General features: G+C 35.0%; 2 protein-coding genes across 2 annotated transcripts in view; both read right to left on the bottom strand.

The window, feature by feature from the left end:
* LOC142520144 (uncharacterized) overlaps window positions 1-22,221 on the bottom strand; it is a 35,970-nt gene that overhangs the window by 1,555 nt on the left and 12,194 nt on the right. Inside the window, exons 17-35 of the mRNA XM_075623144.1 lie at window positions 21,963-22,024; window positions 20,970-21,031; window positions 18,865-19,919; window positions 17,753-17,814; window positions 17,361-17,439; window positions 16,763-16,824; window positions 14,730-15,980; window positions 14,323-14,403; window positions 13,849-13,897; window positions 13,276-13,337; window positions 12,872-12,952; window positions 12,348-12,434; window positions 12,017-12,128; window positions 11,902-11,956; window positions 11,307-11,401; window positions 10,299-11,223; window positions 10,129-10,215; window positions 9,858-9,908; window positions 9,674-9,735 (exon numbers count right to left, since the gene is read on the bottom strand). The gene's annotated coding sequence lies outside the window, so the exon portion shown is untranslated. The remainder of the gene's footprint in view (window positions 1-9,673; window positions 9,736-9,857; window positions 9,909-10,128; window positions 10,216-10,298; window positions 11,224-11,306; window positions 11,402-11,901; window positions 11,957-12,016; window positions 12,129-12,347; window positions 12,435-12,871; window positions 12,953-13,275; window positions 13,338-13,848; window positions 13,898-14,322; window positions 14,404-14,729; window positions 15,981-16,762; window positions 16,825-17,360; window positions 17,440-17,752; window positions 17,815-18,864; window positions 19,920-20,969; window positions 21,032-21,962; window positions 22,025-22,221) is intronic.
* Window positions 1,553-1,903, bottom strand: LOC142520442 (uncharacterized). The gene has a single exon (XM_075623417.1). The coding sequence runs from the start codon at window positions 1,901-1,903 to the stop codon at window positions 1,553-1,555; it is 351 nt and encodes a 116-aa protein (XP_075479532.1).

Here is a 22,221-nt window from a genome sequence, read left to right as displayed (position 1 = left end):
ACCAAAATTCCAAATTCCAACTGCGCAAAGGTAATATTCTCGAATTACAGAAACATTTCTACACAGCTCAAATGCAGAATTCGTTTTTGACACATTTTGGCAGAAAAATCATATCAAATCCGTTTCTTCTAATCTAAATCCCATTTTTCCCGTGGCTATAGACAGATAACTCAATGCACTACAAGGGTTTTTTAGGGCATTTCTACAAATTCAAGCTGTAAAAATCGCAGCAAACTCACAAAATCCGGTAGAATTCGTGCAGAAAACAGAGCACCGGAACAGCAGCTTCGATCTACCCAAATCCTTGCTCAAAATTCGTGATTTATGGCTTGAATCAAAGCTAAGGATGTTAGAAAGACAACCCTTCAAGAATTTTTGAGTTTCGACTTGGGACGAAGGAGATATGTCGACTTTATTTACCGCAGCCGCTACACAAGTGACGGGAATTGGGGTTTCCTTCTTTCTTCTTTACTATAAACGGGGTGTATGTAATGTAAGCGTGTGTATATATATATTTTAATATTAAATGGTTACTAAAAAAGTAACTCCAGTTCATTTCTCTCCGGTTTGTATTTATTTTGCTCTCGTGTGTTAGTTAAACTCTATATGTATTTTGTATCGTTAAATTCTCCGATATTCTAAATTACATATTTTTAACACAAATTCTAGAATTATTTGGCATAAAATAATTATTTTAATTTACAACTCAATAATTATTCTATTTATGCCAAATTACCAGATAATTAATTACATGGCTTTACATCCTTCTTCTTGAATAAGGACTGATCTAACGGCAAATTCCGTGGCAGACAAATAGATCAACAACTTTTCTCCTAGCCCGGGTTTATCCAAGATGGCAACCCAGCTAGATGATTCTTCAAGGCTTGAAAGGCTTGGTCAGTTTTATCATCTCATCCGAGTCTTTGGGCTTTCCTCAATATATGAAAGAAATGATAACTTCAAAGTGCTGATCTTGATATGAACCGGGACAAAGCTGCAATTATACTAGGAAGGGTCCCACAATATCTAGGCTCTGTTGATCAAGCGAGCAAGATGCTCGAACAGTCTTCAAAGACGAGGCCGTACTGTGGCAAAAACTACCACGATGTTGACATTCTTCACAAGACCAGACCACCTCTCGGGCATCTATATTCATAGCAGGCCACCAAAATCCAGCGAGCAGTGCTTTTCGAGTGAGTGATATGGTCGTGAGATTGTCTCCACAGCACACATCATGAATTTTCCTTAACACATATTTAGTTTCTTCCTCGGCCAAACACTTGAGCATTGGGCCCTGGAAAGAATTTTCTTGAGACTGAAATGAACACTGCCTTCTTGATTTTCTGACCTTGTTGAGGATCTCCCGACAACCAGTTTGTTGAAATGAACTCGAGTAGCGGCATTCTCCATGAATTTTCTTGAGAATCACTGGACCGGTATCTATGGTTGATACCAGCTTGGTGTGATGAATAATATCCTTGCCACCCTCTCCTGCCAAAGAGGATGCCATCTTGGCGAGTGCATCGGCCTCAACATTTTCTTCCCTCGAAAACTATTCTGCACTCCATTCAGTAAAACTTTCCGATAGTTCTTGAATGACTTTTAAATACTCCTTTAACCTCCACTCTCGGGCCTCATAAGAGCATTTGACTTGTTGAATAACTAGTTGAGAGTCTGAATATAGGATGATTCGGGTAGCTCCAGCTTCCCGGGCAATCTTCATGTCGATTACCACTGATTTATACTCAGCCTCATTATTTGAAGCCCGAAAGTTCAATCTCACTGCAATTTTTATCTTTTCTCCCGTGGGAGAAACTATAACGACTCCCACGCCACTACCTTCCTTTCTGGCCGCACCATCAACAAAAACTCTCCAAACTTCTTCCTGCCCATACTGTGCCATCTCGATTAGCAAATCTGACAAAGTTTGAGCTTTTATGGCGGTTCTTGGATGGTAAATGATGTCATACTCCTCGAGTTATATTATCCATTTTACCACCCTCCCCGAGATGTCCGGATTAGTCATGATTTTTTCTAGTGAGCTATTGGTAAGGACAATGATAGGATGAGACAAGAAGTAGGGTCTCAATTTTCTCGTGGTTATGATCTATGCCAAGGCTATATTCTCCAGCTCAATACAACTCAACTCGGAACCTTTAAGAGCACGGCTCACATAATACACGGGCTTCTGACCAGTTCCTTCTTCTTGAATAAGTACCGATCTGACGGCAAATTCAGTGGCACACAAATAGATCAACAACTTTTCTCCCAGCCCGGGTTTAACCAAGATTACAACCCAGCTAGATGATTCTTCAAGTCTTGAAAGGATTGCTCAGTTTTATCATCCCATCCGAATCTTCGGGCTTTCCTCAATATCTGAAAGAAATGATAACTCTGATATGCTGATCTTGATATGAACCGGGACAAAGCTGGAATTTTGCCCGTTAGCTTTGTATATCCTTGATAGTTTTAGGAGAAACCATCTCCAAAATAGCCTCCACGTTCTCCATGTTGACTTCGATTCCCCTGTCGGTTACTATGAAGCCTAGAAACTTATCACTAGTCAAATCCATAAATCATACCATAAGGAGTTTCTCTAGTAGCAGTTCTGGGAGTGGTTCAATAAGCCCATAGAACACTGGGTACTTCTTCTTCCCAATCTTTTCCAATACCCTGCAATCTGGCATTTAAAACATGAACAATTAACCGGTTAGTGAAGTTTTCCCGATAGCTTGGGGATAAGCTAATGAAGTGAAGGACTGAATAATTTTCATTTCTTTACACCAGACCGTAATTTTTTTTACCTTAGAACTGTCAGCCGTTATTGGATATTAACTTCTTTTGTAGCCCGAATTTGTAAACTATGTTTTTCCATAAAAAAAATTAATACCTTATCTTTAGTGATTTTGGCCAGGGGCTCGACCTCCATCCACTTGGAAAAGTAGTCAACAACTACTAACATAAATTTCTTCTGGGCTCGGGCTACAGGGAAGGGTTCCACAATATATAGGCTCCGTTGATAAAAAAAGGCAAGATACTCGAACAGGCTTCAAAGACGAGGCCGGGTAGTGGCAAAAATTACCACGGCGTTGACATCCTTCACAAGACCGGACTACCTCTCGAGCATCTGTATTCATAGTAGGCCGTCACAATCCAGCGAGGCTTTTCGAGCGAGTGCTATGGTCCCGAGATGGTCTCCAAATCACACGTCGTGAATTTCCTTTATAACACATTTAGTTTCTTCCTCGGCCAAACATGAGCATTGAGCCCTAGAATGATTGTCGGTACAATTCTCCATTGATGACACTGAAACGGGAACATGGCCTCATGATTTTTTGAGCTTGTTGAGGATATCCCGGCAACCGGTTTGTTGAAATGAACTCGAGTAGGGACATTCTCCATGAATTTTCCTGAGAAGTCACTGGATCGATATCTATGGCGGATACCAGCTTGGTGTGATGAATAAGATCCTTGCAACCTTCTCCTGCCAAAGAGGGTGCCATCTTGGTGATTGCATCAGCCTCAACATTTTCTTCCCTTTGAATCTGTTCTGCACTCACTTTCCAATAGTTCTTGAATGCCTTTTAAATACTGCTTTAACCTCCCCTCTCGGAACTCATAAGAGCCTTTGAATGGCTTAATAACTAGATGAGTAGTCTGAATGATTCGGGTAGCTCCAGCTTCTCGACCTCATTATTTGAAGCCTGGAAGTCCAATGTCACTGCAAATTTTATCTTTTCTCCCGTGGGAGAAACAAGAACGACTCCCACCCCACTACCTTCCTTACTAGCTGCACCATCAACAAACACTCTTCAAACTTCTTCCTACCAAGACTGCGCCATTCCAATTAGGAAATCTGACAAAGTTTGAGCTTTTATGGAGGTCCTTGGCTGGTAAACGAAGTCATACTCCCCAAGCTCTATTGTCCATTTTACCAGCCTCTCCAAGATGTCCAAATTGGTCATGATTTTCCCTAGTGAGCTATTGGTAAGGACAATGATAGGATGAGACATGAAGTAGGGTGATCCATGAAATCCACGCACATTCTCCACTTTTCTATGGCTTTTTGGACTAGAACCACATTTGATAGCCAAGTTGGAAATTGGACTTCTTAGATTTGGCCAGCTTTCAGAAGCTCCTCTACTTGCTCTGCTATTACAAACACTCTTCAAACTTCTTCCTGCCCAGACTCTGCCATCCCAATCTGGAAATCTGACAAAGTTTGAGCTTTTATGGACTCGAGTAAGGACATTCTCCATGAATTTTCCTGAGAAGTCACTGAATCGGTATCTATGGTTGATACCAGCTTGGTGTGATGAATAACATCCTTGCCACCTTCTCCTGCCAAAGAGGATGCCATCTTGGTGAGTGCATCAGCCTCAACATTTTCTTCCCTTGGAATCTGTTCTGCACTCACTTTCCGATAGTTCTTGAATGGCTTTTAAATAATCCTTTAACCTCCCCTCTCGGAACTCATAAAATCCTTTGAATGGCTGAATAACAAGATGAGAAGTCTGAATATAGGATGATTCGGGTAGCTCCAGCTTCCCGACCTCATTATTTGAAGCCTAGAAGTCCAATGTCACTGCAAATTTTATCTTTTCTCCAATGCCTTTTTGGACTAGAACCACATTTGATAGCCAAGTTGGAAATTTGACTTCTTAGACTTGGCCAGCTTTCAGAAGCTCCTCTACTTGCTCTGCTATTACAAACACTCTTCAAACTTCTTCGTGCCCAGACTGTGCCATCCCGATCAAGAAATCTGACAAAGTTTAAGCTTTTATGGAGGTCCTTGGCTGGTAAGCGATGTCATACTCCCCAAGCTCTATTGTCCATTTTACCAGCCTCTCCGAGATGTCCAAATTAGTCATGATTTTCCCTAGTAAGCTATTGGTAAGGACAATGATAGGATGAGACAGGAAGTAGAATGATCCATGAAATCCACGCACATTCTCTACTTTCCTGTGGCTTTTTGGACTCGAACCACATTTGATAGCCAAGTTGGAAATTGGACTTCTTAGACTTGGCCAGCTTTCAGAAGCTTCTCTACTTGCTCTGCTATTATCTTGTCTTTCATTGGTCCGAAGTGTCTTTTCTTTTGCACCACTGGTCGGGAACTTGGGAAGGTGTTCAGTTTGTGCTCAAACTAACTCTGCAGGGGACCACACGAAGATATCTACACTGTAGGAGATTTTCCCCGGACCTTCTCTTCCCAGGCTCTTTCAGCTGAGGGTAGGCCTGGTGCGACGGGGTCTGACTGGGGATGATTTTTTCTCAATTTTTTGCACTCGCTGGTGTCGTGGAAACATTCTCTATGGAATGTACATAACTTTAAAGCTGGCCTCGGGCCCTGGGGAGGTCAGTGAGAGCTGGTTGCCTTCTCTTCACAAAGGTGCACTGGTTGGTCCTTTGGCCTTCTTAGAGGAGTATAATCTGAAAAACGCCCCAAAGGATTTCCCGCTCTTCCGTCTTCCCGATCGGTCACTTCTTTCTTTTTTGACAGCCTCCCTCTTCTGTTTCTGAGCCTCTTTCATGTTGATATATTTCTCTGCTCTTTTGGAAATTTTTTCACCAGAGACTTCCCCGTGTGAACGCCGTAGTTTTGGTCTCGGGGGCGCATGAAGGTACCTCCAATGCGGCTTTATTAAATTTGCAGATGTATGCCCTCAATGATTCATCCATGTCCTGCTTGATCTCGAACATACTAAAAACAGTCTTTCTTGTAACTTTTGCTATTGCTGAAGTGATTTAAAAAGACGCTTTTAAGTCCTCAAAATTTTGTATACTCCGGAATCTAAATTGTCAAACCATCGTTGGGCTGAATCCACCAACGTGGTTAAGAAAGTCTTGCACTTGTTCTCATCAACATAACAATGTAACGTGGTCATATTCTCACAACGGGCCAAATGCTCTTCAGGGTCCGGATTTCCATCATACTCCTTGATGTTTGCCGACTTATAGTGGGGCGGCTGCTACTGGGAGGTAACTTTTCTATCATGGCCTTCTGGATAGCCGCTGCTATACATTGAGTCAATTGTTCGGGATGCATCATGAAAGTTTGCTGGGGTATGGGGAGCCTCTGATTCCGAGGACTCCTTTCTGGAATTGTCCATCCGAGCTGAATTTCGAGTGGAAACCATATATTCGTCTCAGATCTATGTTTCCCACAGACGACGCCAATGATGACGACCAGGTGAATTGGGTTCGAGAGAGATGGGAAATTACACCGGGTCGGGCTGCTTTCTGCCCTGATATATCAGATCTTGGATGAAGGATGTCCGGGCTTTGGTATATCTGCACACTTAAGATAACATAGATCATTAATAGGGCGCCATAATATTCCCCAGCATAACCATTCTGATACGCAAGTCAGTCAAGTGATTATATTAGGATAACGTATAGAGAGTATGCGTGTTTATTGAAAATTTCTGAATGAATTAATATCAAGCAAACCTGGTATTGATAGGAGAGAAGTCAATCATAACTTTGTTTTCAGTGTCAAGCTGCTACTCATGACGAGATGGTCGTCAATGTTTCTATTCACTGATACTATCAAGTCTGACAACTCATACCTACTCCAGCCTAGTCACATCACCCCCACGTGCGCTGAAAGACCTCCTAAATGATGATCAAGACAAGGTGCCCCATACTCTTGAGCTCTTACTACCCGGGCTGATCTACACATTGGTGGGCTTTGCTCAACCTTCCCGGCTTCTTGACTATCCAGAACCCAGACTAAAGATGACCCGAGTATCTCTTTGATACCCCAGATATATACCCCCATCCGGGGTATCACCACAACCTTAATTTAGCATGTAAATTGTAGCTTGCTAATGTTGAAATTAACCTTTTGATGTTCTGCACTAAACGATTAGTTCTGTCTCTTAAACTGGGAAGATAGTTTTGTACGACAAATCTATTTCATTGATAAGATTGTGGACTAGACTCGATAACAAATTTTAGATTCATTGATTTTGTTTAATGCTAAAGTCTGTTTGATTGTATTTTATTTCATTTTATGTCTTCCGATTATAGTTTTTAACTTGCAAGTGCTTGTGATAAGTACATGTGAGATTTCGTGAACGAAATCTTTTAAGTGGGAAGAGAAATGTAAGACCCATGTACCATATTATTGAGAATCATGTGTAAACTCATAGTAATCATATAATAACTACGATTCTCATAGTCGAGCTAAATCTAAGAGTAACGAATGATAATGTCTTCAATATCAAATTAGTTCATGCGACGTTTTTCTCTTTTACATTCAATAGAATCCATTATTCTGTATGAGATTTGTAAAAATTTAACCAAGCCACTCAAAGAATTAGAAAAATTTTTGAATGAAGTCCAATAGTTTGACTTGAGAATTGAAAGGGAAAGATAATATAAACTCTACCATCACAAACAATATGATATATGAGTTCCCATCAGTTTCAAAAAGTGTAAATAAAGCAATCTGATAGAAATTCCATCAATCAATCAAAAACCTAAAAAGCAGAACACATTTGAAAATCTTATTTTTAAAGATTTCTTTGTAATTTCAATAATTTTTCAGTATGAAAACTTAATTGAATTCCGAAAATATTTCAGGAAATTTGTAGAAAATGGAAGAAATTATCACATGAGGAATTCAGAAAGTACCTCAACCTCCTGCACACATTCCAACTCCGGCTCCCGTTTTCTAGCAAAATCTTCCCGGTGTCCCAATTATATAGTTATGGGAAACAATGAAATTTGGGAATATGCGCATGCACAAACTTATATTTTTGGGAAGTTTGAATATTAATTGTATTTTTGTTTACATATATTATGGAAAAAAACTTGTAAATAATCATAAAGTTTCTAGAATCTAATTTTTTTTAAAAGTATGAACTTTTAAACATCAATTTTTTTCAAATTTATAGAAAATAAAAATGTTAAAGCTAAACATTTTAAAATGAAATAAAAAATTTATTTGTAAAGATTTAAAATAATAAAAGAAAACCCAGGTGAGTATAATAACAAACGTGCAAAAGTTGACCGTCATTCATGACCAAAATGTCAATTTTTTGTTCATTAAACTTCAAAATCATAAATCTGAGAAGGAAAAAAACTAATGATAAAAAACAAATGTACGAGATTTAATGATCTATAAAAAACTGAAAACCTAACCATTAGCGACGTAAGTCGAACAGAATATTCAATACTAATTATGTTTCAAATATTTTCTAAAAAAGAATGAGAAAAATTATCTATCATCAAAGTTTTGTTGCGAAAATCAATAGAAAGGTAAAAATAAACAAGCATATCATTTTAAAATAAAATATTATTTTTCAAAAAAAACTATTCGTAAAAAATTATAAATTTAATGATAAATGAAAATTTTACATGACAAGGCTTTAAAAATTAAGGTTATAAAGACTGAATAATTCATATGCATACTATGTTAAAGATTCCATTATGTATATATAAATATAAATGACCATCCACAATCAGCCGACAACCACTCCAAACCAAAACAACCAAAAGTTCACGTATCGATTAAGAGGCTGTGCTTAAAGTTCTAAGGTCGTAACTAAATGAAAATTCAAGAATATGGAATCAAGACATTAAAACTGACCGGGAAAATAGAAAACTAAGTTTTCGATTTGCGATGGACAGAGTTAACTTGACTGTACCTAGTCTAAAATAAGGTTCAACCTACATTGGAACTCATAATGTTTTCTTTTTACAAATTAACTCATTCTTGTTAGGTTACCATAAAATATAAGAATGGTTTAAGAATATTTACAGCGAATTAACTCATTCCTCGTACCTATAAGTGTCTAGTTCACTTAAAGTGCGCATAAAATTCAATAAAGTTCAAAATAAGAGAATACACGACGCAAGGATTACCTACTCTTACTCTAGGGGCCTCTGCTCATATTGACACTCCTACTTCAGCTTCTTACTGGACTACCCTTGTATCCCTTAACCAAAAGTTAATGGTGAAACCAAGCACATGCCCAAATAAAAATTACAGCTCATGGTTTTTAGCATTATCGAATTTACAAAGACATCAAAGAAATTTCAATTCACCATATTCTCTAGTAGCAAGTAGTGAAGTTCATTTATTTTGACATATGCACACTTTAAAATCCAAGCAAGTTTGCAAACATAAGCGAGAATCGAAAAAACTTAAATTTTAAGGTCGGTAAATTTTTTTTTAAAAAAAATTTGAAGTCAAAGAACAAAATACCTGGGAAAGCATAGATTGAATAAAGACTTTACCCAGATATAAGTTCTAGTTCAAGAATTTCTAACTCGGTCCAATCTGGTTGATCAAATACTTCGGATATTATCATAAGGAAAACACCAAAAGCATAAGTAAATCTACATCAAATGTTTACCATTTACTTATAGCTTATGACGCAAGTCCTCACAATTAGTATGATAAACAGGAACAAGTTCTTGTTTTAATAGAAGGTTTCAGTGTGGAAAAGGTTCAGGAGTTGCTCCTATTCAGACAACAAATGTGCAAAAGTTGACGGTCATTCATGACCAAAATGTCAATTTTTGTTCATTAAACTTCAAAATCATATATTTGAGAAGGAAAAAATTAATGATAAAAACAAATGTACGAGACTAAATGATATATAAAAAACGAACAAGAACAAACGACTATATATAAAATTAAAAGAAGAAAATGTAACACCTTCAGAGTCGAGATAAAACTCAGCAGGACAGACATTCCCTGCTTTTCTTTCTCATATGATCCTGAAATGTTCCACAAGTAAATAGCACAATAACTAAAAAGATAGGTTATTATCAACTGACCTTCAAATCTTGCCAAGAGGACGAAGAAGAAACACTACAACAAATGTCTACCGTTTACTTACAGCATACTTCAAGTCCATATAATTAGCATAATCAACTAGGCCATAAAGTTCCTGTTTCAATAGAAAGTTTCAGTGCCGAAAAAAAGTTCATAAGTTGCTACTGATTCAGACAACAAATTTGCAAACATTGAACTTCATCCATGACCAAAAGGTCAATTTTTTGTTTCTCAAACCTCCGTATCAAAGATCGAAGAAGGAAAAAATTAATGCTAAAATGGAAGTGTATGGCTTGTAATGATCAATAAAAAAATACAAAAGCAAAGAGCCATACATCAAATTACAAAGCTGAAAATGCAAAACTTCGCCATCGTGAAAAACTTCAGCAAAAACAGACATACCTAGCTTTATTCATATGATCCTGAAATGTTACACGAGTAAATAACACAGAAGCTACAAAGACCAAAACTTACAGCTTACAAAGCCAGACGATAATCAACTAACCTTCAATTTCCTCCTCCATTGCACCCACGATAACCACCTCGACGATTACTTGAAGACGGTACACCAAAAGCATAAGTAAATCTATATCAAATGAATACCATTTACTTATAGCATATGACTCAAGTACTCACAATTAGTATGATAACCAGGCCACAAGTTCTTGTTTTAATAGAAGGTTTCAGTGTGGAAAAGTTTCAGAGTTGCTCCTATTCAGACATCAAATGTGCAAAAGTTGACGGTCATTCATGACCAAAATGTCAATTTTTTGTTCATTAAACTTCAAAATCATATATTTGAGAAGGAAAAAATTAATGATAAAAACAAATGTACGGGATTTAAATTTTAATGATATATAAAAAAGAACATGAGCAAACTATATATATAAAATTAAAAGAAGAAAATGTAACACCTTGAGAGTGGAGAAAAAATTCAGCAGAACAGACATTCCCTGCTTTTCTTTCTCATATAACACAATAACTAAAAAGATAGGTGATAATCAACTGACCTTCTAATCTTGCCAAGAGGACGAAGAAGAAACACTACAACAAATGTCTACCATTTACTTACAGCATATTTCAAGTCCATATAATTAGTATAATCAACTAGGCCACAAGTTCCTGTTTGAATAGAAAGTTTCAGTGCCGAAAAAGAGTTCAGAAGTTGCTACTGATTCAGGCAACAAATTTGAAAACATTGAACTTCATCCATGACCAAAAGGTCAATTTTTTGTTTCTCAAACCTCCATATCAAAGATCGAAGAAGGAAAAAATTAATGCTAAAAAAGAAAGTGTATGGCTTATAATGATCAATAAAAAACACAAAAGCAAAGAGCCATACATCAAATTACAAAGCTGAAAATGCAAAAACTTCGCCATCGTGATAAACTTCAGCTAAAACAGACATCTCTAGCTTTTTTCATATGATCCTGAAATGTTACACATGTAAATAACACGGGAGCTACAAAGACCAAAACTCACAGATTACAAAGCTAGGTGTTAATCAACTCACCTTCAACATCAAATTACAAAGCTGAAAATGCAAAAACTTCGCCATCGTGATAAACTTCAGCAAAAACAGACATCTCTAGCTTTTTTCATATGATCCTGAAATGTTACACATGTAAATAACACAGGAGCTACAAAGACCAAAACTTACAGATTACAAAGCGAGGTGTTAATCAACTGACCTTCAATTCCCCCTCCCCCCCCCCCCCCAATTGCACCCATGATAACCACCTCGACGATTACTTGAAGACGGTACACCAAAAGCATAAGTAAATCTACATCAAATGAATACCATTTACTTATAGCATATGACTCAAGTCCTCACAATTAGTATGATAACCAGGCCACAAGTTCTTGTTTTAATAGAAGGTTTCAGTGTGGAAAAGTTTCAGGAGTTGCTCCTATTCAGACATCAAATGTGCAAAAGTTGACGGTCATTCATGACCAAAATGTCAATTTTTTGTTCATTAAACTTCAAAATCATATATTTGAGAAGGAAAAAATTAATGATAAAAAACAAATGTACGGGATCTAATGATATATAAAAATTGAACATGAGAAAAGAACTATATATAAAATTAAAAAAAGAAATGTAACACCTTCGGAGTCGAGATAATAGTCAGCATAACAGACATCCCTGCTTTTCATATGATCCTGAAATGTTACACAAGTAAATCACACAATAGCTAAAAAGATAGGTGATAATCAACATACCTTCAAATCTTGCAAAGAGGACGAAGACGGAACGCTAGAACAAATGTCTACCATTTACTTGCAGCCTATTTCATGTCCACATAATTAGTATAATCAACTAGGCCATAAGTACCTGTTTGAATAGAAAGTTTCAGTGCCGAAAAACAGTTCAGAAGTTGCTACTGATTCAGACAACGAATTTGCAAACATTGAACTTCATCCATGACCAAAAGGTCAATTTTTTGTTCCTCAAACCTCCATATCAAAGATAGAAGACGGAAAAAATTAATGCTAAAAAGGAAGTGTATGGCTTGTAATGATCAATAAAAAACACAAAAGCAAAGAGCCATACATTAAATTACAAAGTTGAAAATGCAAAACTTCGCCATCGTGATAAACTTGAGCAAAAACAGACATCCCTAGCTTTATTCATATGATCCTGAAATGTTACAAAGCCAGCATAAGTAAATTTACATCAAATGAATACCATTTACTTATAGCATATGACTCAAGTCCTCACAATTAGTAGTATGATAACCAGGCAACAAGTTCTTGTTTTAATAAAAGATTTCAGTGGGGAAAAGGTTCAGGAGTTGCTCCTATTCAGACAACAAATTTGGAAAAGTTTACACTGTCATTCATGACCAAAATGTCCATTTTTTGTTTATTAAACTTCAAAATCATATATTTGAGAAGGAAAAAATTAATGATAAAAACAAACGTACGGGACTTAATGATATATAAAAAACGAACATCAGCAAAAACAGACATCCCTAGCTTTATTCATATGATATTGAAATGTTACACATGTAAATAACACATGAGCTACAAAGACCAAAACTTACAGCTTACAAAGCAAGGTGATAATCAACTGACCTTCAAACTCCTCCTCCATTGCACCCACGATAACCACCACGACGATTACTTGAAGACGGTACACCAAAAGCACAAGTAAATCTACATCAAATGAATATCATTTACTTATAGCATATGACTCAAGTCCTCAGAATTAGTATGATAACCAGGCCACAAGTTCTTGTTTTAATAAAAGATTTAAGTGTGGAAAAATTCAAGAGTTGTTCCTATTCAGACAACAAATGTGCAAAAGTTGACACTGTCATTCATGACCAAAATGTCAATTTTTTGTTCATTAAACTTCAAAATCATATATTTGAGAAGGAAAAAATTAATGATAAAAACAAATGTACGGGATTTAATGATATATAAAAAAGAACATGAGCAAACTATATATATAAAACTAAAAGAAGAAAATGTAACACCTTCAGAGTCGCGATAAAATTCAGCAGAACAGACATTCCCTGCTTTTCTTTCTCATATAATCCTGAAATTTTACTCAAGTAAATAACACAATATTTAAAAAGATAGGTTATAATCAACTGACCTTCTAATCTTGCAAAGAGGACGAAGAAGAAACACTACAACAAATGTCTACCATTTGCTTACAGCATACTTCAAGTCCATATAATTAGTATACTCAACTAGGCCATAAGTTTCTGTTTGAATAGAAACTTTAAGTGCAGAAAAGAGTTCAGAAGTTGCTACTGATTCAGACAACAAATTTGCAAACAACGAACTTCATCCATGACCAAAAGGTCAATTTTTTGTTCCTCAAACCTCCATATCAAAGATCGAAGAATGAAAAAATTAATGCTAAAAACGAAGTGTATGGCTTGCAATGATCAATAAAAAACACAAAAGCAAAGAGCCGTACATTAAATTACAATGCTAAAAATGCAACTTTGCCATCGTGATAAACTTTTGCAAAAACAGACATCCCTAGCTTTATTCATATGATTCTGAAATGTTACAAAGCCAGGTGATAATCAACTCACCTTCAAATTCCTCCCCCATTTCACCCACGATAACCACCCCGACAATTACCTGAAAACGGTACACCAAAAGCATAAGTAAATCTACATCAAATGAATATCATTTACATATCACAATTAGTATATTAGTATGATAACCAGGCCACAAGTTCTTGTTTTAATAAAAGATTTCAGTGTGGAAAAAGTTCAATAATTGCTCCTATTCAGACAGCAAATTTGCAAAAGTTGACACCGTCATTCATGACCAAAATGTCCATTTTTTGTTCATTAAACTTCAAAATCATATATTTGAGAAGGAAAAAATTAATGATAAAAACAAATGTACGGGAACTTAATGATATATAACAAACGAACATCAGCAAAAACAGACTTCCCTAGCTTTATTCAAATCATCCTGAAATGTTACACAAGTAAATAACACAGGAGCTACAAAGACCAAAACTTACAGCTTACAAAGCCAGGTGATAATCAACTGACCTTCAAATTCCTCCTCCATTGCACCCACGATAACCACCACGACGACTACTTGAAGACGGTACACCAAAAGCACAAGTAAATCTGCATCAAATGAATACCATTTACTTATAGCATATGACTCAAGTCCTCACAATTAGCATGATAACCAGGCCACAAGTTCTTGTTTTAATAGAAGATTTCAGTGTGGAAAAAGTTCAGGAGTTGCTCCTATTCAGACAACAAATGTGCAAAAGTTGACACTGTCATTCATGACAAAAATGTCAATTTTTTGTTCATTAAACTTCAAAATCATATATTTGAGAAGGAAAAAATTAATGATAAAAACAAATATACGGGACTTAATGATATATAAAAAACGAACATGAGCAAACAACTATATATAAAATTAAAAGAAGAAAATGTAACACCTTCAGAGTCGAGATAAAATTCAGCAGGACAGACATTCCCTGCTTTTCTTTCTCATATGATCCTGAAATGTTCCACAAGTAAATAACACAATAACTAAAAAGATAGGTTATTATCAACTGACCTTGAAATCTTGCCAAGAGGACGAATAAGAAACACTACAACAAATGTCTACCATTTACTTACAGCATATTTCAAGTCCATATAATTAGTATAATCAACTAGGCCACAAATTCTTGTTTAAATAGAAAGTTTCAGTGCCGAAAAAAAGTTCAGAAGTTGCTACTGATTCAGACAACAAATTTGCAAAAATTGAACTTAATCCATGAACAAAAGGTCAATTTTTTGTTCCTCAAACCTCCATATCAAAGATGGAAGAAGGAAAAAATTAATGCTAAAAAAGAAGTGTAGGGCTCTTGTAATGATCAATAAAAAACACAAAAGCAATGTGCCATATATTCATCAAATTACAAAGCTGAAAATGCAAAACTTCACTATCGTGATAAACTTCAGCAAAACAGACATCCCTAGCTTTATTCATATGATCTTGAAATGTTACACAAGTAAATAACACAGGAGCTACAATACAAAGCCAGGTGATAATCAACTGGCCTTCAAATTCTTCCACCATTGTACCCACGATAACCACCACGACGATTATTTGAAGACGGTACAACAAAAAAACAAATTAATCTACATCAAATGAATACCATTTACTTATAGCATATGACCCAAGTCCTCACAGTTAGTATAATAACCAGGCCACAAGTTCTCGTTTTAATAAAAGATTTCAATGTGGAAATAGTTCAGGACTTGCTCCTATTGTGACAACAAATTTGCAAAAGTTGACAATGTCATTCATGACCACAATGTCCATTTTTTGTTCATTAAACTTCAAAATCATATATTTGAGAAGGAAAAAATTAATGATAAAAACAAATGTACGGGACTTAATGATATATAAAAAACGAACATTAGCAAACAACTATATATAAAATTAAAAGAAGAAAATGTAACTCCTTCAGAGTCGAGATAAAATTCAGCAGAACAGACATTCCCTGCTTTTCTTTCTCATATGATCCTGAAATGTTACACAAGTAAATAACACAATAACTAAAAAGATAGGTGATAATCAACTGACCTTCAAATCTTGCAAAGAGGACGAAGAAAAAACACTACAACAAATGTCTACCATTTACTTACAGCATATTTAGAGCCCGTATAATTAGTATAATCAACCAGGCCATAAGTTCCTGTTTCAATAGAAAGTTTCAGTGCCGAAAAAAAGTTCAGAAGTTGCTACTGATTCAGAGAACAAATTTGCAGACATTGAACTTCATCCATGACCAAAAGATCAATTTTTTGTTCCTCAAACCTCAATATCAAAGATCGAAAAAGGAAAAAATTAATGCTAAAAAGGAAGTGTATGGCTTGCAATGATCAATAAAAAACACAAAAGCAAAGAACCATACATCAATTTACAATGCTGAAAATGCAACTTTGCCATCGTGATAAACTTTTGCAAAAACAGACATCCCTAGCTTTATTCATATGATCATGAAATGTTACACAAGTAAATAACACAGGAGCTACAAAGACCAAAACTTACAGCTTACAAAGCCAAGTAATAATCAACTAACCTACAAATTCCTCCCCCATTACCACCACGACGATTACTAGAAGACGGTACACCAAAAGCATAAGTAAATCTACATCAAATGAATACCATTTACTTATAGCATATGACTCAAGTCCTCACAATTAGCATGATAACCAGGCCAAAAGTTCTTGTTTTAATAGAAGGTTTCAGTGTTGAAAAAGTTCAGGAGCTGCTCCTATTCAGACAGCAAATGTTCAAAAGTTGACACTGTCATTCATGACCACAATGTCAATTTTTTGTTCATTAAACTTCAAAATCATATATTTGAGAAGGAAAAAATTAACGATAAAAACAAATGTACGAGACATAATGATATATAAAAAAAGAACATGAGCAAACAACTATATATAAAATTAAAAGAAGAAAATGTAACACCTTCAGAGTCGAGATAAAATTCAGCAGGACAGACGTTCCCTGTTTTTCTTTCTCATATGATCCTGAAATGTTACACAAGTAAATAACACAAAAACTAAAAAGATAGGTGATAATCAACTGACCTTCAAATCTTGCCAAGAGGACGAAGAAGAAACACTAAAACAAATGTCAACCATTTACTTACAGCATATTTCAAGTCCATATAATTAGTAGTATAATCAACTATGCCATAAGTTCTTGTTTGAATAGAAAGTTTCAGTGCCGAAAAAAATTTCAGCAGTTGCTACTGACTACAACAAATTTGCAAAACATTAAACTTCATCCATGACCAAAAGGTCAATTTTTTGTTCCTCAAACCTCCATATCAAGGATCGAAGAAGGAAAAAATTAATGCTAAAAAAGAAAGTGTATGGCTTATAATGATCAATAAAAAACACAAAAGCAAAGAGCCATACATCAAATTACAAAGCTAAAAAATGCAAAAAACTTCGCCATCGTGATAAACTTCCGGAAAAGAAGACATCCCTAGCTTTTTTCATATGATCCTGAAATGTTACACAAGTAAAAAAACACAGGAGCTACAAAGACCAAAACTTACAGCTTACAAAGCCTGGTGATAATCAACTGACCTTCAAATTCCTCCACCATTGCACCCACGATAACCACCACGATGATTACTTGAAGACGGTACATCAAAAGCACAAGTAAATATACATCAAATGAATACCATTTACTTATAGCATATGACTCAAATCCACACAATTAGTATGATAACCAGGCCACATTTCTCCTATTCAGAAAACAAATGTTCAAAAGTTGACACTGTCATTCATGACCAAAATGTCAATTTTTTGGTCATTAAACTTCTAAATCATATATTTGAGAATGAAAAAATTAATGATAAAAACAAATGTACGGGACTTAATGATATATAAAAAACGAACACGAGCAAACAACTATATATAAAATTAAAAGAAGAAAATGTAACACCTTCAGAGTCGAGATAAAATTCAGCAGAACAGACATTCCCTGCTTTTCTTTCTCATATGATCCTGAAATGTTACACAAGTAAATAACACAATAACTAAAAAGATAAGTGATAATCAACTGACCATTTACTTACAGCATATTTCAAGTCCATATAATTAGTAGTATAATCAACTAGGCCATAAGTTCTTGTTTGAATAGAAAGTTTCAGTGCCGAAAAAAAGTTCAGAAGTTGCTACTGACTCAGACAACAAATTTGCAAACATTAAACTTCATCCATGACCAAAAGGTCAATTTTTTGTTTCTCAAACCTCCATATCAAAGATCGAAGAAGGAAAAAATTAATGCTAAAAAAGAAAGTGTATGGCTTATAATGACTGAACTTTTTCAACACTGAATAGGAGCAGCTCCTGAACTTTTTCAACACTGAAACCTTCTATTAAAACAAGAACTTTTGGCCTGGTTATCATGCTAATTGTGAGGACTTGATTCATATGCTATAAGTAAATGGTATTCATTTGATGTAGATTTACTTATGCTTTTGGTGTACCGTCTTCTAGTAATCGTCGTGGTGGTAATGGGGGAGGAATTTGTAGGTTAGTTGATTATTACTTGGCTTTGTAAGCTGTAAGTTTTGGTCTTTGTAGCTCCTGTGTTATTTACTTGTGTAACATTTCAGGATCATATGAATAAAGCTAGGGATGTCTGTTTTTGCAAAAGTTTATCACGATGGCAAAGTTGCATTTTCAGCATTGTAATTTGATGTATGGTTCTTTGCTTTTGTGTTTTTTATTGATCATTGCAAGCCATACACTTCCTTTTTAGCATTAATTTTTTCCTTTTTCGATCTTTGATATTGAGGTTTGAGGAACAAAAAATTGATCTTTTGGTCATGAAAAAGTTCAGGAGCTGCTCCTATTCAGACAGCAAATGTTCAAAAGTTGACACTGTCATTCATGACCACAATGTCAATTTTTTGTTCATTAAACTTCAAAATCATATATTTGAGAAGGAAAAAATTAACGATAAAAACAAATGTACGAGACATAATGATATATAAAAAAAGAACATGAGCAAACAACTATATATAAAATTAAAAGAAGAAAATGTAACACCTTCAGAGTCGAGATAAAATTCAGCAGGACAGACGTTCCCTGTTTTTCTTTCTCATATGATCCTGAAATGTTACACAAGTAAATAACACAAAAACTAAAAAGATAGGTGATAATCAACTAACCTTCAAATCTTGCCAAGAGGACGAAGAAGAAACACTAAAACAAATGTCAACCATTTACTTACAGCATATTTCAAGTCCATATAATTAGTAGTATAATCAACTATGCCATAAGTTCTTGTTTGAATAGAAAGTTTCAGTGCCGAAAAAAATTTCAGCAGTTGCTACTGACTCAGACAACAAATTTGCAAAACATTAAACTTCATCCATGACCAAAAGGTCAATTTTTTGTTCCTCAAACCTCCATATCAAGGATCGAAGAAGGAAAAAATTAATGCTAAAAAAGAAAGTGTATGGCTTATAATGATCAATAAAAAACACAAAAGCAAAGAGCCATACATCAAATTACAAAGCTGAAAAATGCAAAAAACTTCGCCATCGTGATAAACTTCCGGAAAAGAAGACATCTCTAGCTTTTTTCATATGATCCTGAAATGTTACACAAGTAAAAAACACAGGAGCTACAAAGACCAAAACTTACAGCTTACAAAGCCTGGTGATAATCAACTGACCTACAAATTCCTCCACCATTGGCACCCACGATAACCACCACGATGATTACTTGAAGACGGTACATCAAAAGCACAAGTAAATATACATCAAATGAATACCATTTACTTATAGCATATGACTCAAATCCACACAATTAGTATGATAACCAGGCCACATTTCTCCTATTCAGAAAACAAATGTTCAAAAGTTGACACTGTCATTCATGACCAAAATGTCAATTTTTTGGTCATTAAACTTCTAAATCATATATTTGAGAATGAAAAAATTAATGATAAAAACAAATGTACGGGACTTAATGATATATAAAAAACGAACACGAGCAAACAACTATATATAAAATTAAAAGAAGAAAATGTAACACCTTCAGAGTCGAGATAAAATTCAGCAGAACAGACATTCCCTGCTTTTCTTTCTCATATGATCCTGAAATGTTACACAAGTAAATAACACAATAACTAAAAAGATAAGTGATAATCAACTGACCATTTACTTACAGCATATTTCAAGTCCATATAATTAGTAGTATAATCAACTAGGCCATAAGTTCTTGTTTGAATAGAAAGTTTCAGTGCCGAAAAAAAGTTCAGAAGTTGCTACTGACTCAGACAACAAATTTGCAAACATTAAACTTCATCCATGACCAAAAGGTCAATTTTTTGTTTCTCAAACCTCCATATCAAAGATCGAAGAAGGAAAAAATTAATGCTAAAAAAGAAAGTGTATGGCTTATAATGACTGAACTTTTTCAACACTGAATAGGAGCAGCTCCTGAACTTTTTCAACACTGAAACCTTCTATTAAAACAAGAACTTTTGGCCTGGTTATCATGCTAATTGTGAGGACTTGATTCATATGCTATAAGTAAATGGTATTCATTTGATGTAGATTTACTTATGCTTTTGGTGTACCGTCTTCTAGTAATCGTCGTGGTGGTAATGGGGGAGGAATTTGTAGGTTAGTTGATTATTACTTGGCTTTGTAAGCTGTAAGTTTTGGTCTTTGTAGCTCCTGTGTTATTTACTTGTGTAACATTTCAGGATCATATGAATAAAGCTAGGGATGTCTGTTTTTGCAAAAGTTTATCACGATGGCAAAGTTGCATTTTCAGCATTGTAATTTGATGTATGGTTCTTTGCTTTTGTGTTTTTTATTGATCATTGCAAGCCATACACTTCCTTTTTAGCATTAATTTTTTCCTTTTTCGATCTTTGATATTGAGGTTTGAGGAACAAAAAATTGATCTTTTGGTCATGAAAAAGTTCAGGAGCTGCTCCTATTCAGACAGCAAATGTTCAAAAGTTGACACTGTCATTCATGACCACAATGTCAATTTTTTGTTCATTAAACTTCAAAATCATATATTTGAGAAGGAAAAAATTAACGATAAAAACAAATGTACGAGACATAATGATATATAAAAAAAGAACATGAGCAAACAACTATATATAAAATTAAAAGAAGAAAATGTAACACCTTCAGAGTCGAGATAAAATTCAGCAGGACAGACGTTCCCTGTTTTTCTTTCTCATATGATCCTGAAATGTTACACAAGTAAATAACACAAAAACTAAAAAGATAGGTGATAATCAACTAACCTTCAAATCTTGCCAAGAGGACGAAGAAGAAACACTAAAACAAATGTCAACCATTTACTTACAGCATATTTCAAGTCCATATAATTAGTAGTATAATCAACTATGCCATAAGTTCTTGTTTGAATAGAAAGTTTCAGTGCCGAAAAAAATTTCAGCAGTTGCTACTGACTCAGACAACAAATTTGCAAAACATTAAACTTCATCCATGACCAAAAGGTCAATTTTTTGTTCCTCAAACCTCCATATCAAGGATCGAAGAAGGAAAAAATTAATGCTAAAAAAGAAAGTGTATGGCTTATAATGATCAATAAAAAACACAAAAGCAAAGAGCCATACATCAAATTACAAAGCTGAAAAATGCAAAAAACTTCGCCATCGTGATAAACTTCCGGAAAAGAAGACATCTCTAGCTTTTTTCATATGATCCTGAAATGTTACACAAGTAAAAAACACAGGAGCTACAAAGACCAAAACTTACAGCTTACAAAGCCTGGTGATAATCAACTGACCTACAAATTCCTCCACCATTGGCACCCACGATAACCACCACGATGATTACTTGAAGACGGTACATCAAAAGCACAAGTAAATATACATCAAATGAATACCATTTACTTATAGCATATGACTCAAATCCACACAATTAGTATGATAACCAGGCCACATTTCTCCTATTCAGAAAACAAATGTTCAAAAGTTGACACTGTCATTCATGACCAAAATGTCAATTTTTTGGTCATTAAACTTCTAAATCATATATTTGAGAATGAAAAAATTAATGATAAAAACAAATGTACGGGACTTAATGATATATAAAAAACGAACACGAGCAAACAACTATATATAAAATTAAAAGAAGAAAATGTAACACCTTCAGAGTCGAGATAAAATTCAGCAGAACAGACATTCCCTGCTTTTCTTTCTCATATGATCCTGAAATGTTACACAAGTAAATAACACAATAACTAAAAAGATAAGTGATAATCAACTGACCATTTACTTACAGCATATTTCAAGTCCATATAATTAGTAGTATAATCAACTAGGCCATAAGTTCTTGTTTGAATAGAAAGTTTCAGTGCCGAAAAAAAGTTCAGAAGTTGCTACTGACTCAGACAACAAATTTGCAA

The sequence above is a fragment of the Primulina tabacum genome, chromosome 12 (genome assembly GCF_025594145.1).
Source record: "Primulina tabacum isolate GXHZ01 chromosome 12, ASM2559414v2, whole genome shotgun sequence".
Taxonomy (NCBI): Eukaryota; Viridiplantae; Streptophyta; class Magnoliopsida; order Lamiales; family Gesneriaceae; genus Primulina; species Primulina tabacum.
This window is presented reverse-complemented; position numbering and strand designations above follow the sequence as displayed.